The 27,322-nt window shown below is 31.6% G+C and overlaps 1 protein-coding gene across 1 annotated transcript; it reads right to left on the reverse strand.

The window, feature by feature from the left end:
* Window positions 1-364: 364 nt before the first annotated feature.
* Window positions 365-27,311, reverse strand: LOC136971976 (nuclear transcription factor Y subunit alpha-like). The gene is made up of 5 exons (XM_067266493.1): window positions 27,054-27,311; window positions 16,837-16,905; window positions 9,912-10,181; window positions 3,564-3,698; window positions 365-2,846 (listed from the first exon to the last, which is right to left on the reverse strand). The coding sequence occupies exons 1-5, from the start codon at window positions 27,130-27,132 to the stop codon at window positions 769-771; spliced, it is 2,631 nt and encodes an 876-aa protein (XP_067122594.1). The 5' UTR covers window positions 27,133-27,311; the 3' UTR covers window positions 365-768.
* Between the last annotated feature and the right edge of the window lie 11 nt (window positions 27,312-27,322).

The following is a 27,322-nucleotide window of genomic DNA, read 5'->3' on the forward strand; positions in this document are numbered from 1 at the left end:
TTTGTAGAAAAACATCCGATCGACAAACATTTATAAAAAGATATTGTCAAAACGCATTGAATCTTTATAAAGGGACAATAAAATCAACTTGTGTTTTCATTAAACTATTCAACAAAGAACATTTTTCGGTTAATGTAACCCTTAGTGCCAAGATGGCGGCTCGTCTCCGATTCCAGCAAGGAAACAGTGAGACGCACGTTCTAACCTATTCTAATAAATTACCATAATTATTAGAAACCAAATTATTAAAATAGGTTAGGTTGGGTTAGAACATGCGTCCCACTGTTTCCTTGTTAGAATCAGAGACGAGCCGCCATCTTGGCACCAAGGGTTACATAAACCCATTTTTCTAATTGGTAAAAATTTGCTGTATAATTTATAAATTAAAAGCGAATTATTTCAATAGCCATATCGCCATTAAAAATTTAATCTTGTATTCTAAATTGTTACGTAAATAAAACAGTTTCACTTAAAAACTGTATAAAATTTCAATTTGAAAAAGACACAGTCGAGTTATTCGAAACGGCCCGTGTAAAGTATATATATGATATTTGTATACAGTATAATACATGCAGTTTTTATATATGTGGATATTATTTTAGGCAAGAAGTTTGTCCACAAATATATAAATCAAACCGTAACGTCGAAGCTTTAAACCTACCATTTACTTTCTTTTAACTATCCTTCGAAAGATCGACCGAACGTCTCTAATTCTTGAGCAACTCGTTTACGATTCTTTGAAATTCTATTTAAACCTGGGAAAAATTATCACAGATGACTACTACAAGAATCATCTGCGACGTCAGGTTTGCTTAAAGACGTTAACAATTTAAATTTATCGTTTGAAGTTTTGGGAAATATACATTCTAACTCTTGATTTGGATTGTCCGTCGAAAACTGTTGCGATTTCTCGGAATCTTTATTTGAATTTCTCGACCTACTCTCCGTGCCCGTCGCCGTTTTGTGTCTCCGGTCGTCTTCGGAAGAACTGTTAGTTCTTGAATATAATCTGCAGTCGGATAAATGTAAGGAGGCGTTATCTTCGCAATGCAGAGCACCCTTTGAAAAATTTGAACTGTCGGATAAATTCACATTTTTATTTAAATTTGGACTCTTTCCGTGTCTTGATATGAAATGTAAACATTCGAAATTATTAGGAGAGTTATTACTGTGATGACGTCTTTCTCCCGTTTCGGAACATATAGAACCGGATCTCGAAATACCACTTTTAGAATTAGACGGGCTGGATTCTTGATAAGGCGACGTTGCGTGAAGAGCGTACTGTTCGGAAATATACGCTTGTAATCCGTCGGAATTCGAATCCGGACTTATAGATATGCTGTGCGGACAGCCGGTGCCGAGACGATTGACTTTGGCGGCGGCGCTACAGTGTACGGCAACGACGGTTGCAGGAATCGGAGTACACCCGTCTTGAGATTCTAACGAAATAGATTTTAGTTGCGGACGTTCGTCGGTTAGTTCTGAGGAATTTCTAACGACCAAGCATAGAGAAGCGGGACGTTGGAAGACACCGTCGGAGGAATTGAAAACTTTTTGATTACTAATGTCCGTTTTATGTACATGGTCACATTCCTGAAATGCAGGATTATTAGTGGCACCCGACTGATATGATACAGAATAATTTTTTGACTTTGAATTATTCTCTATATTACTTTCATTTGCTGGAAGATCTCTTTCAAATTTACCTTTCTTTTTCTTTTTCTGGTGTCCTAATGAAAATTTACGAAGGTGTTGAAGAGTTTTATCAAACGAAGTACTTTTTCTTCTTCCACTAGTCATTGGTGTAGAAACGTTATCACATGGAAGTCCATCTTGGAAGCTAGAGTTATTTGTAACACATGGTTTTGCAGTTTGGTCTTCAATTTGTTTTATATGTAGAGCATTAGAATCTAAACAAAAATCTACTTCCATAGAACTCGAATCACTGCTTGAAGGACTAAACGTGCATTGTTCGTACGTAGGACTGGAACTGCTCGAAGTTTCGCTACCTTCTCCCATCCATGTCGGATCGGGATATGCTTTATTAATTGACTTATTAGTATTAGAAGTTTGTAAACTGCATCTCTTATTGTTGTCTTCTCTTCTTGACAGAGAATTTTGAGGTTGGTCCAAAATCTCACTGCAAGAATGGTGCTTGTAGCGACAATTGTGCTTTGCTTTCTTGTTGATGGAAGAGTTATTATTTTTATTAGTAGAAAAATTACCACACTCGTTTGGTGAGATGCACTCGTTAGGCAAAATATTTCCGTTTGCTAAATCTTCTTCGCACAGTGCAGTAGAAACGATGCTGCCTCCTTGACCGATTCGCAAAATTGTAACGTTATTAGGCATATACACGGGAGCATCTTCGTAATGTGCATCCGATCTTAAAGTATTTATGTCATTATCACTTATCATACTAACGCTAGAAATGCTTGCGAGTCGTCCGTGTCTTTCCGCCTGCTGACAGTTTGAAGTGTCCGAGGCGTTAGAATTTAAATAAGTGTTGGGTAAAATTGTCGTAGAGAGAATAAGTGATGGAATTTGCTGTGGCTGGGGTCTCTGTTGATCATTTTCAACATTTTCATTTTCATTAGAATTTCTTATAACTGCACCATTATAATTAGGAAGAACCGTGCCAACGGATGCTTCGTACGGTGGTGGGGCTTCTCCCGGAGGAATGTACGTTCCAGACGGTTTCCAAAAGGCATAAGGTGGTGGTGGTTCACTACACTGTGAGAAATCGACGTGATCTCCTCCAACTAAATAACCTACGCTTCCTTCATCGTCTAGTGGATATCTCTGCGAGCCATTTGGACCATTATCGACACGGCGAGCATGAAAACCTATTAAAAATTATTACAATGAAATTAAATCGTATCATTAGTTCTGTATTTAACAAAATTTTAAAATTATTCTTCTAATCAGTAATTGGCCATAAAACTACCGAAAATAGTTTTATATGCATGTACAGTACATTTGTAAAGAAAGACTATTTAAATTGTATTTATTGACTGTTCAAAAGTAATATTTTTAAATCTGAATCATTAGTTAGCTCCATTATTAATTAATAAACCTTTCAGTATGTTAAATTAGATTGCGACTCCTTGAAAAAATGTTCATTTTACTTTCGATTTATAATTGTTATTACTTTTTACGTATTAAACATATTAAAACAATATATTTTTTTCTGTATATGTATGTACACATGGATATAAATACACATTTTTTCTGAGGCACACCATTGAACACTTCAGTCAAGTTGTCTTTCAAAACAACTAATCTGATAATTAATTAAACATACCTCTTCTAATAAATATTATATATTAATATATGAATAATAATTTTAAAATATTCACATCCATGTAAAAAATTAAACAAAATTGGAAAAAAAATTTCTTCTGTCTCTCCATATTATAGGAAAATTATAAACAAACAAACACGCAATTATAGTTTTTGAAAAATTTGTGTGTATTTAGTTTGTTTACTATATATTTATTATACGTATATCATGTTTTGGTTTATTTAAATTTAAAATATGCTAACGACAACCAGAAACTTACGTCTTATCATTAAGAGAAGGCGACGCTGATGAAGCCTGTGTATCATAAATAACAACAGGGCAAGAATCAGAAAAGACGTAACGGTGCTCGCTACCAGACGCAATCCGAGATTTGTTGCATTTATTGTTTCCGTGTCTGAAAGTATAAATTCGATTGAAGATAAAATTACTATGTTGTAATTAATAATTAAAACTAATTTATTTTCTAAATAACACTAAAGTTTTTGCTCTAAATTTTAAAATTCAGAGCAAACAGTTTATACAAAATATAATTTTGCATAAATCATGTACATAATTTGATATACTTTATGGATATTCTATTCAGGAGAGATTTTAATTTATGTAGAATATATTTCAATTTTCAATTCAAATCTGGAGTAAATATAAAATAAATAAATGTATTGGAAAAGTTTCTGCGAGACATAATGCTGGTAACCAAACGATCACAATTACTACTCTGCATCTTCTGTAATAACTGCACGATAAATCTTCATAGTAAATAATTAAAAGTACAATTTGTATTTTCCCCCCTCCTTTTTATTAAACTTTAAAATGAACAAAAGACATCTAAATGAAGTTTCGAATTTCGTTTAGATGTTTTTATTCATTCATATTCTATTACGTATTAACTAAAAGTGTTATATTAATTAAATGGCCATTGCCAGCACCGGTTTATTCTGTTTTAAAGTACACCTATCCCTCGATTTACACGGAAGATAGGTTCCTGAGAAAAATGTGTAAATCGAATTCGTATCTTTTTGAATGTAAAACCGTGTAAATCGAAAAGTGTGCAAAAAAATGCATAATTTCGTTGTTTATTAATTATGAATTTTTTTCAATTTTTTAAAGGTACATAAATCAAACAAAAATATTGAAAGGCAAAAAACAAATATATTCTTTTATTAATTAAATACAAAGTACAGAGGAACAAAAAATAAAATCTGAAAGATTCATAAAAATGTAATGTAATTGTGTAATGTAATGTAACGTAATGTAATTAAAAATAATGTAATCGTTTGTTACTTATGAATATGAAAAATTAAAATTTTCTGGTTTAAAACTATGTGCAATGAATGCAACTTCATGCGTATGGGGAAGTACCCTATATCGGTTTATCGGTTACTATTTGACAAATTGAAATAAAACTGTCACCTAGTATCCTAAATATCAACTATAACACATAATTAAGGTGGATTGGAAGATAGATGTAGATTAGAGTTAAAAATTGTTCCTTTTGATCATAGCCAGTTTATTTTCTACATTTATTTTTTAAACCGTGTAAAAGCGAAAACGTGTAAAAGAAGTACCGTGTAAAACGAGGGATAGGTGTACTGTATTTTATTTCTGAATAAGACTGACGTGTGTCGTTTCGGCAAACACTACTTGTCCGTATATTACAGCAATATCTTTTTCAGTTTTGTTTAAAAACTTCAACCCTCGTGTACCGTTTCAATTAATTCTACACAGCCTCATATTCTAATATTTTGGTCCCCAGTTAAGTACTTCACCAGAATTATTGTTTTTCAGAATTTAATTTTAAAATTATTTTAGAATTTTCCCCCTCCAAGTAAAATTCAAAATTACTCATATAAAATGAAACATTTAAAACTTCATTTTTATGTTCTTATTACTATCATTGATAATAACTATATTATTCCTTTCCTGGCTGTTATATATAACAGAAGAAAAGTATGGCAATCGGTCAAAAAATGTCCGGCTAAGATTTTTACATTTTTGGACTTGGGACCTTGAAACGTTGAGAAATGCAAAAAAATTAGGGAATTTTTTTCTGTATGGATGGATGTTTGCGTTATTTATTTAGCGTATGGCTTATACATGACACGAACAAAGCGTAACAAAATGGAGTAATACAAAACCAGAAGTGAAACAAAAGAACAAGAAGCAGTAAGTCTATAAACAATTAAACTATTGTACAAAAGTGTGACTGCACATGTACACAATGATATAAAGAGCGTTCAGAGTTGTAGATCTAACTCGCTTATCCACTTCAAGGCCTCTGAAGTGGACATTAATATGTCACTCCAGTCTCCCGGGTAAGCCTGGAGGCTACATTCGCGTGCAATGTGCTCAACAGTCTGACGTGGAGCACCACAGTCACACTCCGGGCTTGGAACCTTCTTCCATTTGAACAGAGAGTCCCTACACCTGCCATGGCCCGTCCTGACACGGTTTAATGTGGACCATGTTTTGCGAGGTAAGTCAAAACCCTGGACTTTTCCCCTATGACAGAACAGACCATGCAAGTGGGACCCCATTCCTGTTTCCCAGCGGTTTTTCCACAATGTCATATAGTCATCATCAGTTATAGCCATGTCTTGAGCTGCCCGGAGGGTTGGATTCCGAGATTTCAAGCGATTAATGCTCAAGGATGGAATGTCTTGGTGAACTTGGAGTTGAGGATTTTTGCTTATCTTTAGGTACTCGCGAGCAAGGGCCCTAGATCGTCGCAGGTCAGGTGGCATGACTCCTGCCAACAATGGTAGCCAAAGTACTGGTGTAGATCGTATGGTAGCAGAAATCAGGCGCATTGTAACATTAAGCTGTGTATCTACCAATCTTGTATGGGAGCTATTCATCCAGACAGGGGCACAATACTCAGCACACAAATAAACCAGACCTAAAGCTGAGCAGTGCAGCGTGCTAGCAGTTGATCCCCACGTGGTGCCACAAAGTTTCTGTATTATATTGTTCCTGCTCTTAAGCTTGCCAGCGACACTTTGTAGATGCGTCTTGAAAGACAGAGTGCGATCAAGGGTGATTCCCAGGTATTTGGGGTACATATTATGTCTAAGAGGTTGGTTACAGAAAGAGACATTCAGCCTTGTATTTGCCAGTTGATTATTCAGGTGGAAACAGGACACTTCTGTTTTGGTGACACTTGGAGACAATCGCCATTTTTTGAAATAGTGCCCCAGGCTCTCCACGTCGTGTTCCAAAGTTTCCTCAATTTGCTCTAATTGACTGTGTTGTGCAGCTATTGTGATATCATCTGCATAGCAGAACTTTCTTGATGCAGTAATTGGAAGATCAGAAATGTACAGGTTAAATAGTAAAGGTGAGAGCACTGATCCTTGAGGTAGTCCATTGTGTATCTTCCTATCGGTGCTCATTCCATCCCCTAGAAAGACTTGAAATTTCCTATCGCAGAGCATGCTGTTGATGGTATGGGCTGTTGCTCTGCATGGTATAATCTGTAGAAACTTGTACATCACACTAAGTTCTCCACTAAGCTAAAGAGATGTTTGTGTTTATTTATGTACGCACATGGGGCATGACTTTGTTTACCCTGTTTGGAGCTCAATAACTCCCATAATTTTTGTCAAAAATTTCTGAAATTCTGCAGGGAGGTGTGTTTATTAGGGGGATTGATGCTATTAAATTTTGGTGATTAAAGGTTGAAGGGTGGGGAGATAAAGGGAATCGCGTGTATCTCCGGTAGGGTCGGACTTAATTACAATTTTACTTGTTATTAGCATTTAAAATTTTTTTTATAAAAACCCATTTTATAATTATTAAAAGTATGAAAAGTTTTTTAAATAAAATATAACGGATGGCGCAACCAAATGTTGCTAGGAAAGTTAAGTAACTCATTGCTGGATTTTCTCATTAATTAACCAATATTAAATAATTAAACCAAGAATTATAAATTTATTTATTTTTTATTATAAAAATGATTAGAATTTATAATTCTTGACGACTTATTTAAGAACATATATATTCTTATATCTTATACATAAAAAGAAATTTGTGGCAACATTGTATCTTGTGAAGTTTTGTAGACAGGTTTGTTTTTGGATTCACAGTGTCATCGAATTTCATCTTTTCTTTCAACATTTTTCAGAAAATTATTGTTTCTTTTTATTTACATATTTATTTATGGCCATTTTAGCAAACGAATCTACATCATTGCCTACAGAAAAAGCCACCATCAAGAACACAACAACATATTTTAACTTGACATTCAGTTACTTATGTGAGAAGCTGGGGGTTGAGGCACGAGACTTAACCTTTTCTCTGACATCGGTCCGTTGAAGACCACTCACGGTGTCAGTGGATGGCGATTGTTACGTTACACGTTTCTCCACGATTCTCAATTTTCGTTTAGTTAGTGCAAGTGGAAGAGTTAGCGAGGTTGTCAATAAGATGTCGGCGATACACGAGAGAAATCAACCGTCATTAAAATCCAACAAATTTAATATAAAATATAAATGATTACAAGCCTGAATAGATTCTAGAGATACAGGTCTTCACGTTCCGATTTACTTACAAACTAACACACCGAGAGAAAGTTTACATAAAATCGGTTAATCATCCTACCTCTTTACCGTTGTTTGGTAGTCGGGTGGCAAATCTGGGAGACAATGTGGACAATAAGTCACAAAATAAAAGAATACTCCTTGGTGAATGATCGCCCCAAAGATTGAATGCGTGGCTGTTATATCCCCATCAGGTATGGGAATTTGATCAGGTAACCATATGTTTAGTAGTAATGACACTTCAAATGTGTCATCGCTGGGCTGGCTAGGACAGTGGGAATAAGACTATTCTGGGCGGATGGTTTACTATTTCTTTTGATTGTTGTTATATTCTCATCGTGTAATTGTTTAAAAGTCGACATTCCCATCTATCAACAATTAGTTGTTAAAATTCTATCCCCAAAACTTCCCAGGCCGAAGAGGGGGAAAGGCTTGTTGCCTTGAAGACCCCCTACTAACAGATGGATGTTGATAGTTAAACTAATTCCGTGAGAAACGGAGGAACTAAAGAAAAGTGTCTTATAATTCGGCTTTTAGCTAACATTCTACCGAAAAACAATTTTCCGAATCTCACACTTCCATTTTGAAAACAAAAATGAATAATGTGATTTAAATTCTTAAGAACAGAAGATCTAAATAACAATTTGCAATTGGATAAAACTGACTAAGTGTTGTTAATATTTAATCGGTAATCTTATATCAACTGGAAGGGGAGGATCGGACCGAAGGTCCGGGTAGCGTAACTGGTAATCGGTGTCCATTCAACGAAATACTGGTAATTTATCACTTCCAATCAAGAATCTAATGACGCACGAATATTTTTAAAATATTTTAAAAATCCTATTATTTCCATTCACTTTCAATATTTGTTTGAAATATAATTATTGACTCTCGAAATACATCACTTTAAACTGTCTTGCTACAGATCATTTGAAAATATATCTGTAAATACAATAGAGCAAGTCTATAAAAAGACGCAAATAAAAGAGAAGAGTATAACCCAACGTTAGTCAAGTACACCAGCCGACAAAAAAACCCCCTGGCTACATTTGGTGGCGCCATCTGTTACGATATTTCAGTAAAAAAACTTTTTATATTTTCAATTATTATAAAATAACAAAACATTTAATTGTGAGAGTAGGAATGAGGTTTGTAAACTGTAAATGCTAATAATGAGTAAAATTGTCATTAAGTCCAACCCTACTCGGGATATCACAAGACCCCCTAACCCTCAACCTTTAACTGCCAAAATTTAATAGCATCGATCCCCTAATATACAAACCTCTCGGCAAAATTTCAGAAATTTTCGACAAAAAGCACATAAGTTATTAAGCTCCAAAGAGGGTAAACAAAATTGTGCCCCCCCACACAAACATTCATACGTACAGAAAACGCCCCCAATATTTTTTTGCATTTCTTGACATTTGAAGGTTCCTCTGTCCAAAAATGTAAAAATCTTGGAGGTTATTTTCTGACCAATCCCCATACTTTCCCTCTGTTATATATAACAGCTGAGAAAGAAAAAAAAAACCCGTCTTTTAATGTTAATTTAATGTTAAGACAAGTAAAACATTGCAAGCACTTTCAGTAAAATAAAATTACCACCGACAAGAAAAATTCGGGTTAAGGCATAATTAGGATTAAGTATTTCAAAATTAACCTTAATTGTGTTTATATTTGTTGTTCTATCATTAAAGTAATACCACAGGACAATTTACTTCTAATTTGTATTACTTTATCAAACAGAAAAACTAAGATTTATATCATTTAATTTTATATTAGTGTGAAAATTTGTGAATTTATTATTTAAATGTCTAATTGTCAAGTATTGATAAAGTGAAATAAAGAAAAAAAAAAAAAATCTGAATTCTGCTTTATTGGAGCATACAATTAAATCAATCATTGCTTCTCTAGCATTTCTAAACAATCAAACCCATCACAAGAAAGCAATTTAATTAATTAGATTCACTCCAGTAAAGAAAATTTAAATTTTATTTTTAAAAAATGATTTATTCATTCTACGTATAAATGAATTAATACACAAATTGCATAAAAATATTAAAAGACGATACCTTCTTTTCCGGTAATAGTTCCGTTACCGCCGTACGTTTTATCCGAATGATCTCTATCCAAACATACAAATTCGCAGCATTTGTCACTGAGTGCATGATACTGACGGCAATTCTCCGGAGGAGAACAGAAGACGGAAATGCACATTTCGGGTTTTCCATTTACGCAGGTGCACTGAGTACACGGATCGCTTCCGAGCGGAAAGTAACGTTCTCCCCGATCCACGATCTTCCCTCTGTGATCGAGACACGCACCTTCGGAAACAGACGAACCTACGAAAACATAAATACAATTTTTAGATACAATAAAAAATAACGTTTTCTGTTTTGTATTCATTGTCAGAAACAAAAATATTTTGAAAATAGAGAGGACATCAAAAGCAATGTGACAAAGAGACTGGTACAGTAAATTTAAATGAGGTTAAAAAAATTCCATGCACAAACAAAAGTGTGTAAGTTGGAAAAATTATTTTAAATATTAAAAGTTTTTCATTCTAGCATATATAGGGTGTCCCAATAGCAGCGCTGGATTTAGTTGTGGAATAAAATACATTATACATTGAACAACTGTGGATATTTTTACTTTATACTAAAGTAAAATTACAACCCATTTCATGCGCTAAGTCATTTTTACACATAAAAGACAGTGTCTGCCAAATGTTCCCCACAACTACAGTGGCGCAAATGTACTCTTTTCGCAAAATTACTCGTGACGTAACCGCATAATTCCAGCCCAATTCCGCATCAAATCTCCATAACTAGTCGAGAATTGCCGACGTGTTGTAGACGTCGGCGTGAGATTTGACAAACTCCCGTGCCAACAGCATGCAATTTACATCTGGCATTGTTAATGGAACACCCTTTAGTTTTCTCAAATGTCAAGTATTACATGAATTAGAAAGTTCAAAGATTATATATCAATCATTTCTTTCACACTAGCATCATCCCGACTGACAGTTAACTACTATTAAAGAAATATCTATATGTTAGCAGGATGGATGCTGATCTGTTCTTATAATCATACACCCATTGAATGTCTTAGAAAGAGAAAATCGTCATTCAATCTTTTGGGAATATTTGAAAATCTTTTAGAACTGCAAACATTATTAAATATATTCATAAGTAAATCATCGTACAAGATTTCAAAGTTTCCATTCATTTCCCATTCAAATATGTTTTGTTAATTGTAACTGAATGGTGTGGAAGAAATTCATTTTCTTAATACATCAAATGAACAGCCAGATTCTTTTACTGGGCTATTTAAACTAGATAATTACCAAGCAATTTGGCAGAGGCCAGCCACTGGGATGCCATCTCTTGTTAAATATAATAATTATAAATAAATTTGATTTAAAACGTTTTTTCAACTGCAATTTCTTATCTAATAATGATAAGTAATATTCTAAATATTTTGGGCGTCAATTTAAATTTTGCTGTTTTTAAGAATTTCAACAGCAGCAGCAGTTGCCAACTTCAGTCGGTTAATCTGTCAACTCAGATCAATCCCTCGAGTATACATTTTTGCAAAGGCTCGCAAAGGAAAGATTATTGCACCTCTTATACGAATCTTTAAGATGCTAGTTCTAATGGTTAAGCTACTTGAAGGATTTTTATTATATTAATAGAAAAAAGGCATTAAACAAAATATTTATCTTTCTTTAAATGAATAAGGCACTACTCACTTATTCCTGGTTCTGTTCCTATGACTAGATTGTTAAACAGATTGGTCGTTAAACAAGAAGCTTAATCCTTTTATTTATACTAGATAAAGAAAAGATCTAAAGGAAACTCTAGCTTAATTTGAGTCTCTTACATATTACAGAATATAAAAGTACAATCAGCAAAAATTAATATTTTAGTCGTCGAATCCTTCAAAGGCATAATAAAGTACAAATTTATAAACAAAATACATAGTCTTGGAGATTTGTAAACGCTTTACTTAGTGAATACTAACTGTGGAAACTAGACTAAGATTAAGAAAGGGGATTCCCCATGTCAGAGGGTTATTTGTAAGTCTGAATGGTCGTTAAGCAAGGAGTGGCCGTATTGTTTCCGTATCTTTATTTACTTACGTAAATTTGCACCGAATAATAAAAAAACAACATACGTAACGAAATTCTCAACTGAATTAACTTCTTATGACTAGATATCCATAAATTACTAGAACAATACAAATACCTCTGTAAATTCGGTAAGATATTTAACATAACATACTTGTCGTCTTTTGTTTTATCCTACGCTCTATTGTAAAAGCTATGCGAGAATTTAAAATTTATATTTTGTTCGTCTACGTGTTCTATTTTTAGAACATTTGACGCGACGAAGATCCGGTTAGGATTGAAAATGTTCATCAATACATACAGTTTTCATTGTTGTATTAAATATCTTACTGGAGTTACAAAGGTATTTGTTGTGTTGTTGTAGTAAAATTCTTATGTTAAATAACCTTAAAAATATTTTGACATTAAATTTCACAACAGATTAACTGCATCTAAACCGGAATTAGTTCAGATATAATAAAAATTGAATAACCTGTATGTTGAATTTATTTATATAAATGTTATAAATTTCTTTCGTATTTGAAAAGAATTCAATGTAGTTTCCTACGAGCGTTTTTCTGCTTGGCCTACTTTTTATTTTTGATTACTTCAAAGTGGCACATGTCAAAAAAGTTCATTAAATTATGTATAATTTGCACACTTTTATATTATTTCATTACAAAGTACTACTTTACCTGGCAAAAAGTTGTAGTCGCCCATCATTTTATAGTTTCATTGTAATACATTCAGTCAATTAAATTATCTGTGATGTTACTTCATAAATTTATTAGTGTGATTATTCATATAAAATTTCATTGGAGGAATTATCAAGTGTTTTATTAATCACATTCCTTTACGCCAATTTAAAAATGACAGGCGATCGCAACCGTTTGTCAGATGTGGTACGTATTAAAAATTACTTTTCGGACAGAAATTATAGATTCGTCAGGCATTATTTCAAACTAATCTATTAAATTAATCAGATTAATTTAAAAATTTACTGAGAAAAACTACTTTCAGTGTATTAAGATACAGCTTCCCACCAAGGTTTAGGTTCAGTTTACATTAAATTTTAATAATTAATTTTAATGTTAGCTTTTACTTGAAGTATATAGGTTGACAAATATCGGAAAGTGATTTAAAAAGTAATTTTATTTATTAAATCTTTAATCGCAGATATATTACTACGGATAATGTAAGTAAGTATTTTTAAATTATGTACTTTCCGACGACTGTTCTGAAAGATAAGATAGAACCTTACCTTTCTTAATTTGCGTATCAATAGACTTTCTGGCAAGATTTATAGAAAGAACAAAGGTTTATTGAATGGCTCATCATCAGCTGTCTTCCTTGCCAAACTAGTTATAAAAAGCCTCGAGAATACAGAGTATAGTAGAATCTATTAAATCTAAAATTAGCTATATAATGACTAAATGATAACCCAACGAAGGTCTTCGAAAGTGATTAAAAACATTCGTTTTTCCAATAAACCGTCTCCTGGAACGAGTATCGAAGACATCTGAGTTGTAATTTCTAAACAGTCTGGAATCTCGATCATTTGAAATAAGGGCTTTTATGTACAAAATTTTGAAAATCTGTTCGCTTAGCGTCTTCAGTTTAACAATCGATATGTCTTTACGTCTACTTTACGTTCAATTTTTGACCTTAAATAACTGAATATTATGAAACTATATATCTATTATTAACCACATTAAAAGATTCTTTTTATTTCTTTCATTTCTAATTTTTTTAATCTAATAAAGTAACTGCATTCTCATTAGACTTACAGCATTTCCTTGCCTTTTATAGCAATTAGAAATGCTCGGATTTAAAACTTGACAGACTTTACATTGAACCGTTCCGAAAATTAATGCAATTTTGAGAAATTTTCGACGAGCAGCAAAGGGAAAATATATAAGGAGGAAAATGACTTGGCGAAATACGGAGAAGTATATTTTATCGACTCGACTGATATATAGACGTTCTTTGAGAATGTCGAGATAGCTTCTGATGAGATAAAGTCAAATTCCTCTTTTGTAAAAATTTCAGAACTCGACTATATCAAGTGGTTAATCTTTACAAGATACTTTATTCAAGAAAAACTAATTATAACAGATTGAATTGAGTTTTATACGGACGAGTAGAAATCGCGTTTAGAAAGCAAAACTCGAATATTTAAAAAACTATTCCTACTACTTTAACGAAGCCTGCTTATTATTAATTTCTACTATAAAGAGAAATATACCTTAAAAGAAAATGAAATTACAGCAACATCTTTATATAACCGATTGAAATGATTTAAAAATGTTTAGTTTTTGGTATAAAACTATTTTCAATTTACAAAAGTTCAGTTAACAAAGGCTTTAATGGCATCAAGACTTCAAATTATTATTTATGACTTTCATAAGTTCATAAACAATACAAAAACATATTTTTTAAGTTTTGTTAATCTGTTAGAATTGAAATATTTACACAACTTCTCAAGCTCTTGCCAAATATTTACATATATTATACACAGGGTGCCTGAAAAGTTACTGTGCAGTGGAAAAGGTTTAAGTTTTATTAAAAATTTACAAACAATATTGCAGCTTCTCTCACAGCAAATGCTGGAAATATCCCAGAGATCCCAAAATCCAGGGGAGCGAGGTCCTGGATTTTGGGAGACCTAGTGGGCCCAATTCCATGGGAGATTATGAAATCAGCAAGCAAGTCTTCCAAAAACTGTAGACCAACCCCAAAACGTACGTGAGCGAGCAGTGATGCCATCTACCGCAAAATGGAAATGCGAGACACACAACTTACCGGTCTTGTACGCAATGCCTTACGTATAAGTTTAATGTCATTAGAAATTTCTCACTGCACTGTAACTTTTCAAACACACTGTATTTAGTCGTGTCTGTTTAGCTATTATGTTACACTTTATGTTTATTTTATACTGTAAAACAAATAATAAACTTATCATTGGAAGGAGCTTTTGAAATTTCATACTTCTTTACAGTAGAATCTCATTTTAACGGATTGCTTGGATCACCAAATATCATCCGTTGTTCTGAAAATCCGTTATGTCATGAACAATAGATTTCCCGCACCTAGGGGTCAAATAATGCATTTTCCAGGAAAATATTCATTATTTAACCTCTACATTTAACAAGTACCTGTACTTGAAATTATTTAGCTTCTTGGAATCTCTGTTCTTTATTCTATAGAAATGCATATGTTACAAAATCATATATGATGCTGTACGTACATAATACAAAACTGATGGAAACTATACACTGCAAGTGCAAAAAAAGCTTGTTGTTTATGCCAAAATTCATCAGAAGGTGACTTGGAATGACATGATGGCCTCACTAAATTTCGGCATTGCACGACATCATAATGTCCACTAGATGGTTCCTCCTCAACTGTATCGGCCTGCTGACTCTCTTTGTACAATTCTTCAATTGTACATATCCTAGATGTAACAAATGCATTGTCAAACTCTACAAATTCTCAGGAACACCTAAATAATAAATAAACGTTGAAAAAAAATGCAAAGTTTACAATAGACGAGGCTAGAAAAAAATCTGTTATTCCAATATCTCTCCAAAACTGGGACTGTATAAACACACAATGCACAAAACCAACACCAGCACTGTGAAAAGAAAAGTTTTGTGTTATTCCAATTTACAGATCCACTAAAAGGAGGTAAAATTACATTGATTTGGCTTGACCTGAGAAAAAAAATACATTATTTCTGAAAATCTGTTATTCCATGATCCGTTAAAACAAGATTCTACTATACATACATACATACATACAGGGTGTTCGGAAATTCCCGTTACAAACTTCTAGGACTTGTAGAGGGGAATGAGTACATAATATTTTGATTAGGAACCCTCGTCCAGAAACGTACCATTTCTGTTCTACAACAGTCAATTCAGATGTTTAACTCTCCCACTTCTGCTGAGGGAAAGAGAAAAGTCTCAGAGTGTACCAGAACATGGTTTGTAGGTACAATGTCTGTAAGAATGTCACGGTCGCCACATCGAGCCGCTGTTGTAATGCAGCAGTACTGTTCTGTACGTACAGTATGCCGAGTTCCTTTTTGTTTTAGAATAATGTAAACACGTAAAGTTTGTGTGTTAATAAAAACAAACGTGCTTAAGCGATAAATGGATGTTTTGTTACGTTTCCTTTCGAATACTTACCTAATAACTGCACTACGTCACGACTAATTCAAATTCCTCAAGCAGAAGTGGAAGAATTAAACATCTGAATTGAAACCGTCGTAGAACGGAAACGGTACGTTTCCGAACATGGGTTCCTAATCAAAATATTACGTACTCACTCCCCTCTACAAGTCCTAGAAGTTTGTAACGGGAATTTCCGAACACCCTGTATATTATATATTATATTAAAACTCTATATACATGAAGTAATATTGCTATTTTGTTTTAAAACAAATTATATGAAACAAACGTTAATTCTATAAAGTGTAAAAATAGAAATCATCTCTTTATAAAGAGTATAATACTTTATAGAGTTAAATTATTTTCAAGAATAACGTTTCTAATCTCCAAATATTTTTCAAATCAATTGCAATTCATTTTCTCTCTCTAAATTTTTATTCTTTAAGAATAATAATACTACTTCTACTTGTAATAATGATAATTTAGCAATAAAACTTTATTAGAACACAAATAATAAATAATTTAATATCATGTATTTGTATTTTATTGTTTTATGCTTCAATTTTCTCTATAATATTTTAAATGTGAACATGTATAAAAAATGTTTCAGTTATTACAATTCAAGGTATTCAATTTTTGAAGATTTTAACATTAATATCTTCTATAAATTTGGAAATGGTATTTGAAATAATTTCTGTAATCAAATTCCCAACTTACTTTTATTGAAGATTTCTGAAAGATTCAGCAGATGATAGGCTTCATAGTTCATAATTCCCTTCATAGGTGCTGTGATAAATTAAGATGGTATAATGAAGTGTACATTTTTACAATTATTTCATACAAATACTGAATATCTCTTGACTAACGAGGAGAACGTCGCTACGTGCAAGTCGTGTAATACTCGGTACTAACATTTATATGGTAGTTAAACATGCGCTATTTACCTACCTAGGAAGATATTTCACAAAAAAGTAAAGTGTGAACTATCTGATGAGCAGAGTGAAGGTGTAAAGCCGATTAGCAGCGACGTCGTTGCATTATGACGAAACGTGTCCTCGGCCGTGCGATTGCTAGCAAGCACTTATGCTTTTGTATATAAAATTGTATATAGAAGTGTGGTTTTTTTTATAATACTATTGACTGATGTAAATTAACTTGTCTTTCTTTAAAAGCTGCGAATTTTAATACTCGATTTCAGATTTTCTCGTCAACCCGTAACGCAGCACGTTTCGTCATAATGCAATTATATCACTGTTAATTGGCTTCACATTTTCACTCCGCTCGTCAAATAGTGTTTTACTTTCTTCAGATAAAAGTTTAAGTTCCTATCTTATAAAAGAAATAGAAGTATCGACCGTAGAGAAATATCCTCTTAGATAGTTAAACACACACTGTTTACCTATCATATAAATGTTAGTACTAAGCATTACACAACTTTCATATAGCGACGTTCTCCTTGTAAGCGCAAATATATTAACCCTTCTATATCATATCATATATCTTCACATATTATAATCAGAGTAACGTTAGTTATATCTTGAATTCCTCATTTTAAAACCAACATTCGAATTTTATATTTCTTTAAATTTTGATCTGCATTTCATTAACACTACATTAACTCTTTATGATTTTAAAAATTTTGATCAAATTCCAACTTACAGAATGAAACGGTAATTGTGTAAAACTCAAATTTACGACTGCATTCCACTAAATATAAAAAGTTAAATGTCATAAATTAATTAGTACTTGATTGCATTCAAGGATAACAAGAATTTCAGTAACGAATTCAGCTTTCAATATTCGGCAATTCAAATTTGTTCGAAACAAACATTTTCGGCTTTCCTCGGGTTGTGCGGCGAAGAACATTCGATAGGCCTTTGGACGTGTCCAAAAACATTTGTACCAAGTAAATTTGAATTACTGGAATTTCGAAAGGTGTATTTGTTACTTTTTTACTTGTATATCCAGTTTGTTTTCCTACGCAGACAAGAATTTCAAATTTATAATATGCTTAGATACAATTTATAACAAGAAATTCATTATAATTTTAAAAAATTATCAACTTTCTAATTTATAATAATTTATATTTAATAGCACTGTTCTTTATTGAGAATGTTTATATTGAAGGCAAGTTATATGCATATATTTATAATTAATGTACTAAATAACGATGATTTTATTATCTAGTATTTGAATTATATTGTACCAAATACAAAAAAAAATAAATATATATTATTTAACTCTATGTAAACAGTTAGAAAAATTACAATACTACATATATGTAATTTAATTAATAAAATTGAAGAACCAATATTTTAAGCTTTAACATTATATTATAGTACGATTATGACTTATCCATCAGCTGTATCCATCATAACTCCATTATCAAATCAATTAAAATTCAGTAAATAAGTAATTTCCTCTGTATTTTATTAAACCTTTCTCAGGTTAACTACCTTAATAATTAACAATTTGACACAGTTAACAGTCCTGATGCCATTAACAATTAACTTCATGTTCTCTAAAAGTGAGCCAATACTTAAATAAAAATAATGGTCTTACGTCCATGATAATTTCTTAATAAATACAGGTACACCACCGAATTTTCGGGCATCTCCTTTAATTCGGACAAAATTACGAGAGTCAACTTAAAATTCCTGCAGCCGCCGGACTATTATACAGGGCGGCCACGGACCACATCGAGCGTAGGGCATTCATTTACATTATTTATACTGCACTTGTTGGTGGTGATGTCGCAATCTTCCGATTTTCTTAATTTATTTTGCTTAAATTTAACCCTATCTATGACTTCTAAGAGATGAAAGAGTCGGCAGCAGTGTCAAACATAATTTATATTTAATATTTATTCAGTTTAAATTTCTAGCAGTCCACTTTAGACACATGGGAGCTGTATAATTAGTAGGTTTGAGGTGTGTTGATGCATTATTATTATACATGATCACGATCAGTCTGGAAAAACTGTTAATCTGGAAAGGATTTGGAAACAAAGGGTACATGAAATTCAGTGGTGTATTGTATTTAAAAATACAAAGCAGTTTGTTATTGAATAGAACTTCTGTTATTTTTGTAATTTTATATAATTATTTCTGTTTGAAAATTATGTAAAAACATGGTTTACTGCTAATGAATAATATTAATTCATTATGATATTCAAATAAACACCAAGGAAACCCGATAGTATAAGTAACAACACACCCAACAGCCGTAAGTGAACGGGTTGGGTTACGTTAACCCGTTTTTACTTACGGCTGTTGGGTGTGTTGTTACATTATGATATTAAACATACCTAAACTTTTCTAATAAATTCTGAAGAATTATATTAGAAAATATACAGCAAGCTGAAAAAACTCGCATCTAACCACCAATCCATATAACTAGTTATTATCGAACAAACAATATGCTAAACTATATAGTTATATATGAATAAATACTGTCAAGTAATAATTACACAACAAGTATTTCACTTCAATTATTTCTACATAAAAATTGAGAAATTTCATTTGAAATATCATTAAATTAAGAAGACTTCTATCCAAAAACTACTGAATTAAATGAAAACAAATTGCATTATCTGTTATTACTGCTTGATTATAAAATTTATTAAAAGATTAAAAACGTTTAATTAAATTTTAAAATCAATAAAAATAAAAGATCTGGCAAGAGATTTACCATGTGCTATACATTACGGAAGTATTAACACACAATAAAACTTAGGAAAGAAAATAATTATTGTGAAATCGCTTCATTTCTTTCTACAAAAATTTCATATGAAGAATGCAAACAAATCCTACTAATTAAATAATGCAAACTACTTAATTTTCTGTTAGGCACTATGTAGTATTTATAGAAAATTATTATTAAAAAGGATTAGTCTCTACGAACTACTTGAAATCCGTAAACTGGAATTATCATATAGTAAAGAAAACTCGCACCTTTCTCACACTTTCAAGCAGTAACAATTTAATAAACAAACATTTTCGGCCGCATCAGGTTAAGTTTTTTACAAACTCAGTTATCACAGATCAATTTAAAACTAATATAATCATTTATATACGACCATGCTATATCGACCGCGGTCAGTTAATGTCTTTCAAATAGTATAGTCGGCAGTTCATTCATCCAAAGCGCACAAAATATAATACAGTGTTCTCTCCGGCCCTTTTGGCTATGTAAAGTACGAATAGAGTGGCTGGTAAAATGCTTGTCCGGTATGTAGGACTTACGAACTACAGAGATCCTTTTACTGAGGGTGGGTGAATTCAAAATTTAGTAACTTCAAATGACATTTCAAACATTTAATTTGAATAAATAAAAAAAGAAAAACATTACAAATTTTTTACTTTATTTAAATTTTTAATCTGTATGATAAAAATAACAATAAACTCTACTAAAAAGTAAGACTAGAAGTTCGACAATGGCGTTTGGAATCGTGCTCGATGTTCCAAACACCATTGCCAAACTTTTAGGCTTACGGGAAGACGGCACCGAACGTCCAACATACACATTTTCGTGACGAAAACGTCGGCCGCAACCTCTCTATTGTGATTTTAACAGGAACAAATATTTCATTTAATGCAAAATCTGCACATTTATTTGATTATAATTTTTCTCTCTGAGGTTCATAATTGGTGGCCTTTAAAACTTTTTACAACAGACTCTGCTTTCACTTTACATATATGCAAAGTTTTGAAATCTATCAAATATCTTTTTACAATTTATAATGTGGGTACCCTGAAATCGTCACATGGGTCAGAAGTTTGCCATCACTGGATTAAAGTCCCACTTCGGATCAACCTTGTCTTCTAAAATTTTATAAATTATTAACAAATGTCTAATTATTAATCTTTATACTAAATGGTGGCGTACTTTTAACCTTCAGATCAAATTCTGATAATTAAAAATTAGCTTTAATAGGCTTTAATTCAAAAAATAAAAAGCAGCTTTAGATTTAATTATATTGAATATCTATACTGTCATTTTGTTAAAAATATCTCCCATTAGTTTGTCAAGTATTGAACTTTCCAAACCGGATCAGAATGAATGCAGTTTCATAAATTACAAAGGCAACGTTATGACTATTTCATTCATTATTTGATAACCTCTTAACGAAATCTCGGAATGCATTTTAAATTTAATTTATGCGCAAAGAATCATGCCGTATGAAGTCTGAACAGCATTTACGTAATTTAAATTAAGCCTTCGAATTTAAAACAAAAAAAAATATAGCGTATCTTTTTGAATATTTATAACACCAATCTACTTAAAGAACCGATTTTTATTTAATAAAATTTTATATTAAACAGAGTATCAAAGCTTTTCGGAATCATTCCTTATAAAACTCGAGTTAAAATGCAAGATGAAGAACGTTGAATAATTTTTTATAATACAAGTTAATAACTTTACCGAAGTGATCGAAATCGATAAGTAGCGTTAACACTGTCGGAATTTGCCAAATTCTGTTGTTCCTTATTGTACTTAATATCAAATAAGCAACATTAAACTCTTTATTCTCTATTTTAATAAAACAAGAGCTTAGTATATGGCAGAAAACAAAAATGCTCCGAAAAAAGTACACAAGGTCAACGACGACACTTACGGAAAAAAATTACATTAAAATAAACAGTGTAACAATTAGACCATACACTCATAATACCATTCTTAAAATCCAAATCAACATAAAGTTATAAAATTTAGCAGAAAATAAACATTATAGCAAATTACTGTACATTACGTAAGTTAATATTGAACGGAACAGTAATTTGAAAAAAAAAAAGATTCTAGAATAAACGTTTGAAATGTGTGAAGCCAGACCATTTAAATTACAAATAAAATTATGTGTATGCTAGAATATACAAGTATATTATGCATAATTAATTCAATAATGTACAGAATTTTTATTTCTGTAATGTATTACGAATATTAAACGTTATGATAAAAATATGTGAATTATAAAATTTTAAGATATTAAAAATGTAATTTAATTATTTTGCTTTAGATGCATTCAGTTCACAAGATATAATATTGCTTAGAATGATGCATGTTTTCAAAGGCAGATTGTACTCATTTTGTGCTGTCACAATGTAATAGGATATTCATTTACAGGTCGGTTTTTGATACCGACAAGCTGATACTGCTTGTCCTCCACACAGGGCATTAGAAATATTATAATAAAAAAGCATGAGAATGTGCAGTTCTAATAAATCTGTCCAAACCTATTGAGAAAGTATGCATAAAAACAGAGTATAACACTTTTATTGAGGTGCATAATCCAGAAAGAATAGCTTATTATCCAATTAAATTCTCTCTCGTTTCAATTAGAGATAGAGGAAATAGTTTGATTTTTTCACTATCGATACATTTGACACCTACAAAGTATGATTCTAATAATGAAGTTTATGTAATTCCTAAATTATTGTTATCTGTTCAGATTAGAAAGTCAAAACAATCTTTTAACTACATATGTTTATATTCAATCAAACATTGCCTATTATTAACACTACTCGTTCTAGCAAATATATTAAGTGTACGAAAATCGATTTATATAATGATGTTAAACGACTTTAACAGATCCAAGGGTTGTTTTATTTATTGAAAAAATAAAATAATATCAATTACATACAGTGTAATACTGACATACAGGCATACTTGTTCCTGAACCTCTTGTCAATTGAAATCTTGTAAATAGAAACAAGCTAGTCTATTATTTCTCAATGAAAATTTGTATCTTATTCTGGTATGTAACATTAGTGCTACAGAATACATATTTATCTATGAACAATGATTCTAAATAAAATAAACAAAAGTATTGATTAGAAGAAGATAAAAGACCAAGATAAAAGAAACAAGTATGTAAGTTATCAAACATTCTTTTATTTAATGGCAAGAAAACAAAAGTTACATAGTTAAGACTAAGCAGAAAACAAGTAAAGTAAAATCACCTTTTAGTTAATAAAATTATAATTGCTGATAGAACATTTACAACATAGAGAAAAACTGCACAACTGTGTTAAAAAGAATAGAACTACCCCCTAACAAACAAACACGGCGCAAATTAAACAAAGAGAAAGAAGACTGCGACCTATAAACCATCTAATAAAAGCTTGTGGGAATTTCAAATCTCATCGCACTCGTGATTAGAATATTCTATTCTCGTAAATATCAGTTTACTGCTTGTATCAAATATATTATGTCATAAATTGGAAACAGGGCTAAAATAAAGCAGCTCGTTGTAACACATTCTCAAAAGTTACATTTTATATATAATACAATATATATATCGTTATACTATGGTACCTTAGTTGCCTATCTTTGTCGAAATTACTGTTAAAATTAGCCAAATTTAGTTTACACTCTTAAATTTAAAATATAAATGCAATTACAATACAAAAACAATTGAGAAAAGATTTTTGTATCCTGTACATTAATTATATTTATTACATCTTTTAAAATTATATTATTATGAATATTAAAACCAGACGATCTGCCAAATTACAGACCCGAAGACTCGGCAGATCACCTTGTTTTAATTACAGTAATTGAATTAGTGGAGTTGTTTATATATTATGAATATTTCTTTACTGTATCCAGTATTATAGACCGTATAGATATTATTTTACCAATTGTTTTCTTAATGTATACTATATTTTAATTTTACTTTGCTTGTTAAATATTCTTTTTTTGTAGGACTAATGATCATTTAGCAGCAGTCGTCACACGCCTCTATAGAGACTATTCAAAAAGATAAATAATTTTATTAGTTTTCAAATTCAGCATCCAACGATTTTAAAACTGCTTAATTATCTTCTATACAATATCTATCTTTTCTCTTAATAATTATTTGTTCTTATCGAAAATATCCACAGTTTAATGAAGGATGTAATTATTTTTAAATACTAAACAGACCGACAAATTTGTTTACTCTGCTGCTTAATTTTCACAAGCCTATTTGATTAAAAAGTTATATTTTATTTAATTAAAAATCATATTTATTCATCAAACACTAAATAAATTTATAAATTCTGGTAACAAAACACCAGTACTTGTGATTAGTTTGAAAGAAAAGTACAGAAAAAACAAATATAATTTGACTAGTAAATTAAGAGATAGAAGTGAAAAGAGGGATCCGTGGGCGCCTGACGGAAACCGAATATTGAACAGCTTAAAATAAAATACATTTAACAAGTGGAGGTTATATACAAATTGAACGAACAGATGAGATTGCTGGCGCCTTAGCTCACACATACAGGCTGCTCTCCTGGTAGGGCTTTTTGACAGTTACAATATTAGTTGCAGGGAATGGCCAGCAAAATCGCTGGATCTAAATCCCATGGTGCCGGTCTGCAAAAAAAAATATTTGACTGTATTGACATTGATGGAGTTGATTACAGGTGACTTTTAAATAGTAATCTAGAATTACTGTATGTAACAATTTATGTACGATAATGTCACGCATAATTAACTGCACCAGCATCGGTACAATCAAATATTTTTCTGCGGACTGGTGAAATTTTCTGCATATCGGCTGAAAAACACTGCTCTAGAGCGAACAGTTCTTGGTAAAGCTGCAGCTTGTCAGCCTCCACCAAGAATACTCTAGGAATTTTAAGATGTTGTTGTTCAAGACCAGACTTTGCTTCTGACAGAGTCATAAGTAGCAGGAGAACTGTCGTACAGCGTGTATATGCAGGAAGTACCCCCCCATATTAAATATTACTGTTCAAAACAACACTTAATATTTTTTCTTGTTTTTGGTTTTGATGTAATTTAATTAAATTTTTGCTTTTTAGTTGTCATCATTGCATAAAAATTACAAGGCTCCACTTATATGTTAAGTTTCATGATATTCTGACAAGTAGTTCCTGAGATGTGCCAAAAATTAATAGTTATTTTTATTTTTTTTGAGCACAAGTCTATTACTTGTAATTACTTTATTATTACTTGAATTTCATTTTATATTTTCAATCATATTTTAATTTTAAAATTAATTGCAGCCTCTAGCGCTAAACTTTCTGTATCTGATCTCAGTTTTCATGTAAGTAATGCCATTCTCGAACAAATAGACAGGCAAATGGATAATAGTGGAAATTTATAGGTCTGCAACCCAATAAACTTAATCATCGGCGAATTTTAATATAATATTAGTTTAAAACATTATCTGTTAGCGTTCTGTTTCTGCCGAGACTTAAACGTTATTCAATATATAGTATTAGAATATATTTTATTAAATAATCGTGCAAATTTAGAATACTATTATTACAGGGAGTAATAGTATAGTATAATTAGTTTTATTATAATAAAGGGAATTTAATAAAATTAGTAAACTATCTATTATCATCATCAAAACTTCCTTTACCGTGACTTTTGTGATCCCTATTAAAGTTTCATACCTTACGGGCATAGTTAATGTATGTCAAATGCACGACTTAATTTTTTCCAGTTTCTCTCTACTTTTAAACATTTCGAGTTTCAAAATTCAATTTCCATTTTCGAAAAAAATAAAAAGCTAAATGTTCTTAAGGTAATGAAATTTAATACTATAATAAACAATATCTTTTCATTGAATGAGGTTGAATACTTAGGTAAAGGAAACAACAAAACTTTTTTAATAGCCTGTATTTGGTATTTATAATTTTAATGATTTACAATCCTGTAAAGGTAATAAAATCTCTTTTACAATATCAATTCTTAATCCAGAAATAAACATTAACCTATAAAAGTAATTACTGGTGACTTTAATATTAAAAAATTTTATAATTTATTAATACAGTTACAAGTTCTAGTTTTATTTTAGTTTGTAAATTATATTCAAAAATGAAACGAATTATAACAGAACCGTAATCGTGTAATTTCGTATAACTCGAACACGTGATAACCTAATAAAAGTAATTTAAAATAAACTATCCGGTACTTTACAATCGCACATACAGAAACAGATATAAAAATATTATTGGCCAAGTAGATTTACCAGTATTCAAATTTGGCACAAGCCGGTAGATTTACTGGTACCGGAATTTAAATTTCGGGCAAAATTTAACAACACTATTTTTAATAACCTACATTTTCTATAACTGTTTACTTTATTTACATATTTATTTATACAGTAAATACAGTATTGTAAATATCGGTACAATAATTAAGCATAAATTATAGTTGGTTATTATTTTTTGATGAGCTAACGTGGAAATAAACCAAGCAAATCTGTTACTTTTACCATTTTGTTTTGTAATAAACTGACATTTTCCGGTGTAAGACCAGGAACGTGCAACAACCACGATAATATGTGAACTCTGAATGAGGAATTGATACTTTTCCATTAACTAAGTAGCGAAATCGATATTTTATTTCATAATTCACACATTTAATATTATAATGAATATGTTTAATAAACACGTGTATAAATATATTCATTGTAATCGAATCGAATGGCGCCCAGTTAATGGAAAAGTACCGAGGAATTTACCACCCGCCAGTACAAGCAAACATTTCAAATGAACAACACAGGTACACGTGACCCTACCCCAGATATTTGCCTCTAAAAGAGAGTTTTTATCACCTGCGATCGGAAAGTAACCCAATATCAGGGAGCGTTTCCGGCAAAGGGTGGCATATAGAGGTACGGTTCCTTTGACTTTTTTGCTCCCGCGGGTACGGTCTACCGCTCGGACGAGGTCCCGATTACCTGTACTGCCGCGGTCTCGTTAATTTCTGCAACCGTGTCTACCGCTCACAGCAGTGTTTATTAAGTATTTGGCCAATATATCTGTGGGATATTTAACTTAACAACTGATAAAATCACTCCAGCAACATAAAAAAACAATTATATTGATTCAAAATCTGTGAATGAGACCAGGTGAAAAGTGATTACTTAATGTTAAATAAGTAGGCAATTAGTTAGAAAATAAGCAATTATTTACCTGCTTTCCCTTCCACGCTTTTAGATATTAGCAAAAATATGACAAATACTACAGTATTCATCTCTCCAGTTTGCAGCATTCGATCGCAGTTTACCTTCGCTCGGTGTAAATATTTAATGTCATATTGTAATATACTCGAAGCTTACATTCCGTTACACTGGATAATTTACTTATTTCGATTAATTTTCGCCTGTAATTTACCGATAATCTACATTCTGATCAACACTATCGCTTAACACTTAATGGCCGATTACATTCTAAAACATATT

This window comes from Centruroides vittatus, unplaced genomic scaffold (genome assembly GCF_030686945.1).
Source record: "Centruroides vittatus isolate TY-2023 unplaced genomic scaffold, ASM3068694v2 contig_2747, whole genome shotgun sequence".
Taxonomy (NCBI): Eukaryota; Metazoa; Arthropoda; class Arachnida; order Scorpiones; family Buthidae; genus Centruroides; species Centruroides vittatus.

Coding starts and splice junctions, on each gene's coding strand:
- LOC136971976 (XM_067266493.1), bottom strand. CDS start 27,132: ATGCTGCAAACTGGAGAGATGAATACTGTAGTATTTGTCATATTTTTG. Junction 16,906..27,053: donor AAGCGTGGAAGGGAAAGCAG/GTAAATAATTGC, acceptor AATTTATCACAG/CACCTATGAAGGGAATTATG. Junction 3,699..9,911: donor AACTATTACCGGAAAAGAAG/GTATCGTCTTTT, acceptor TTATACTTTCAG/ACACGGAAACAATAAATGCA.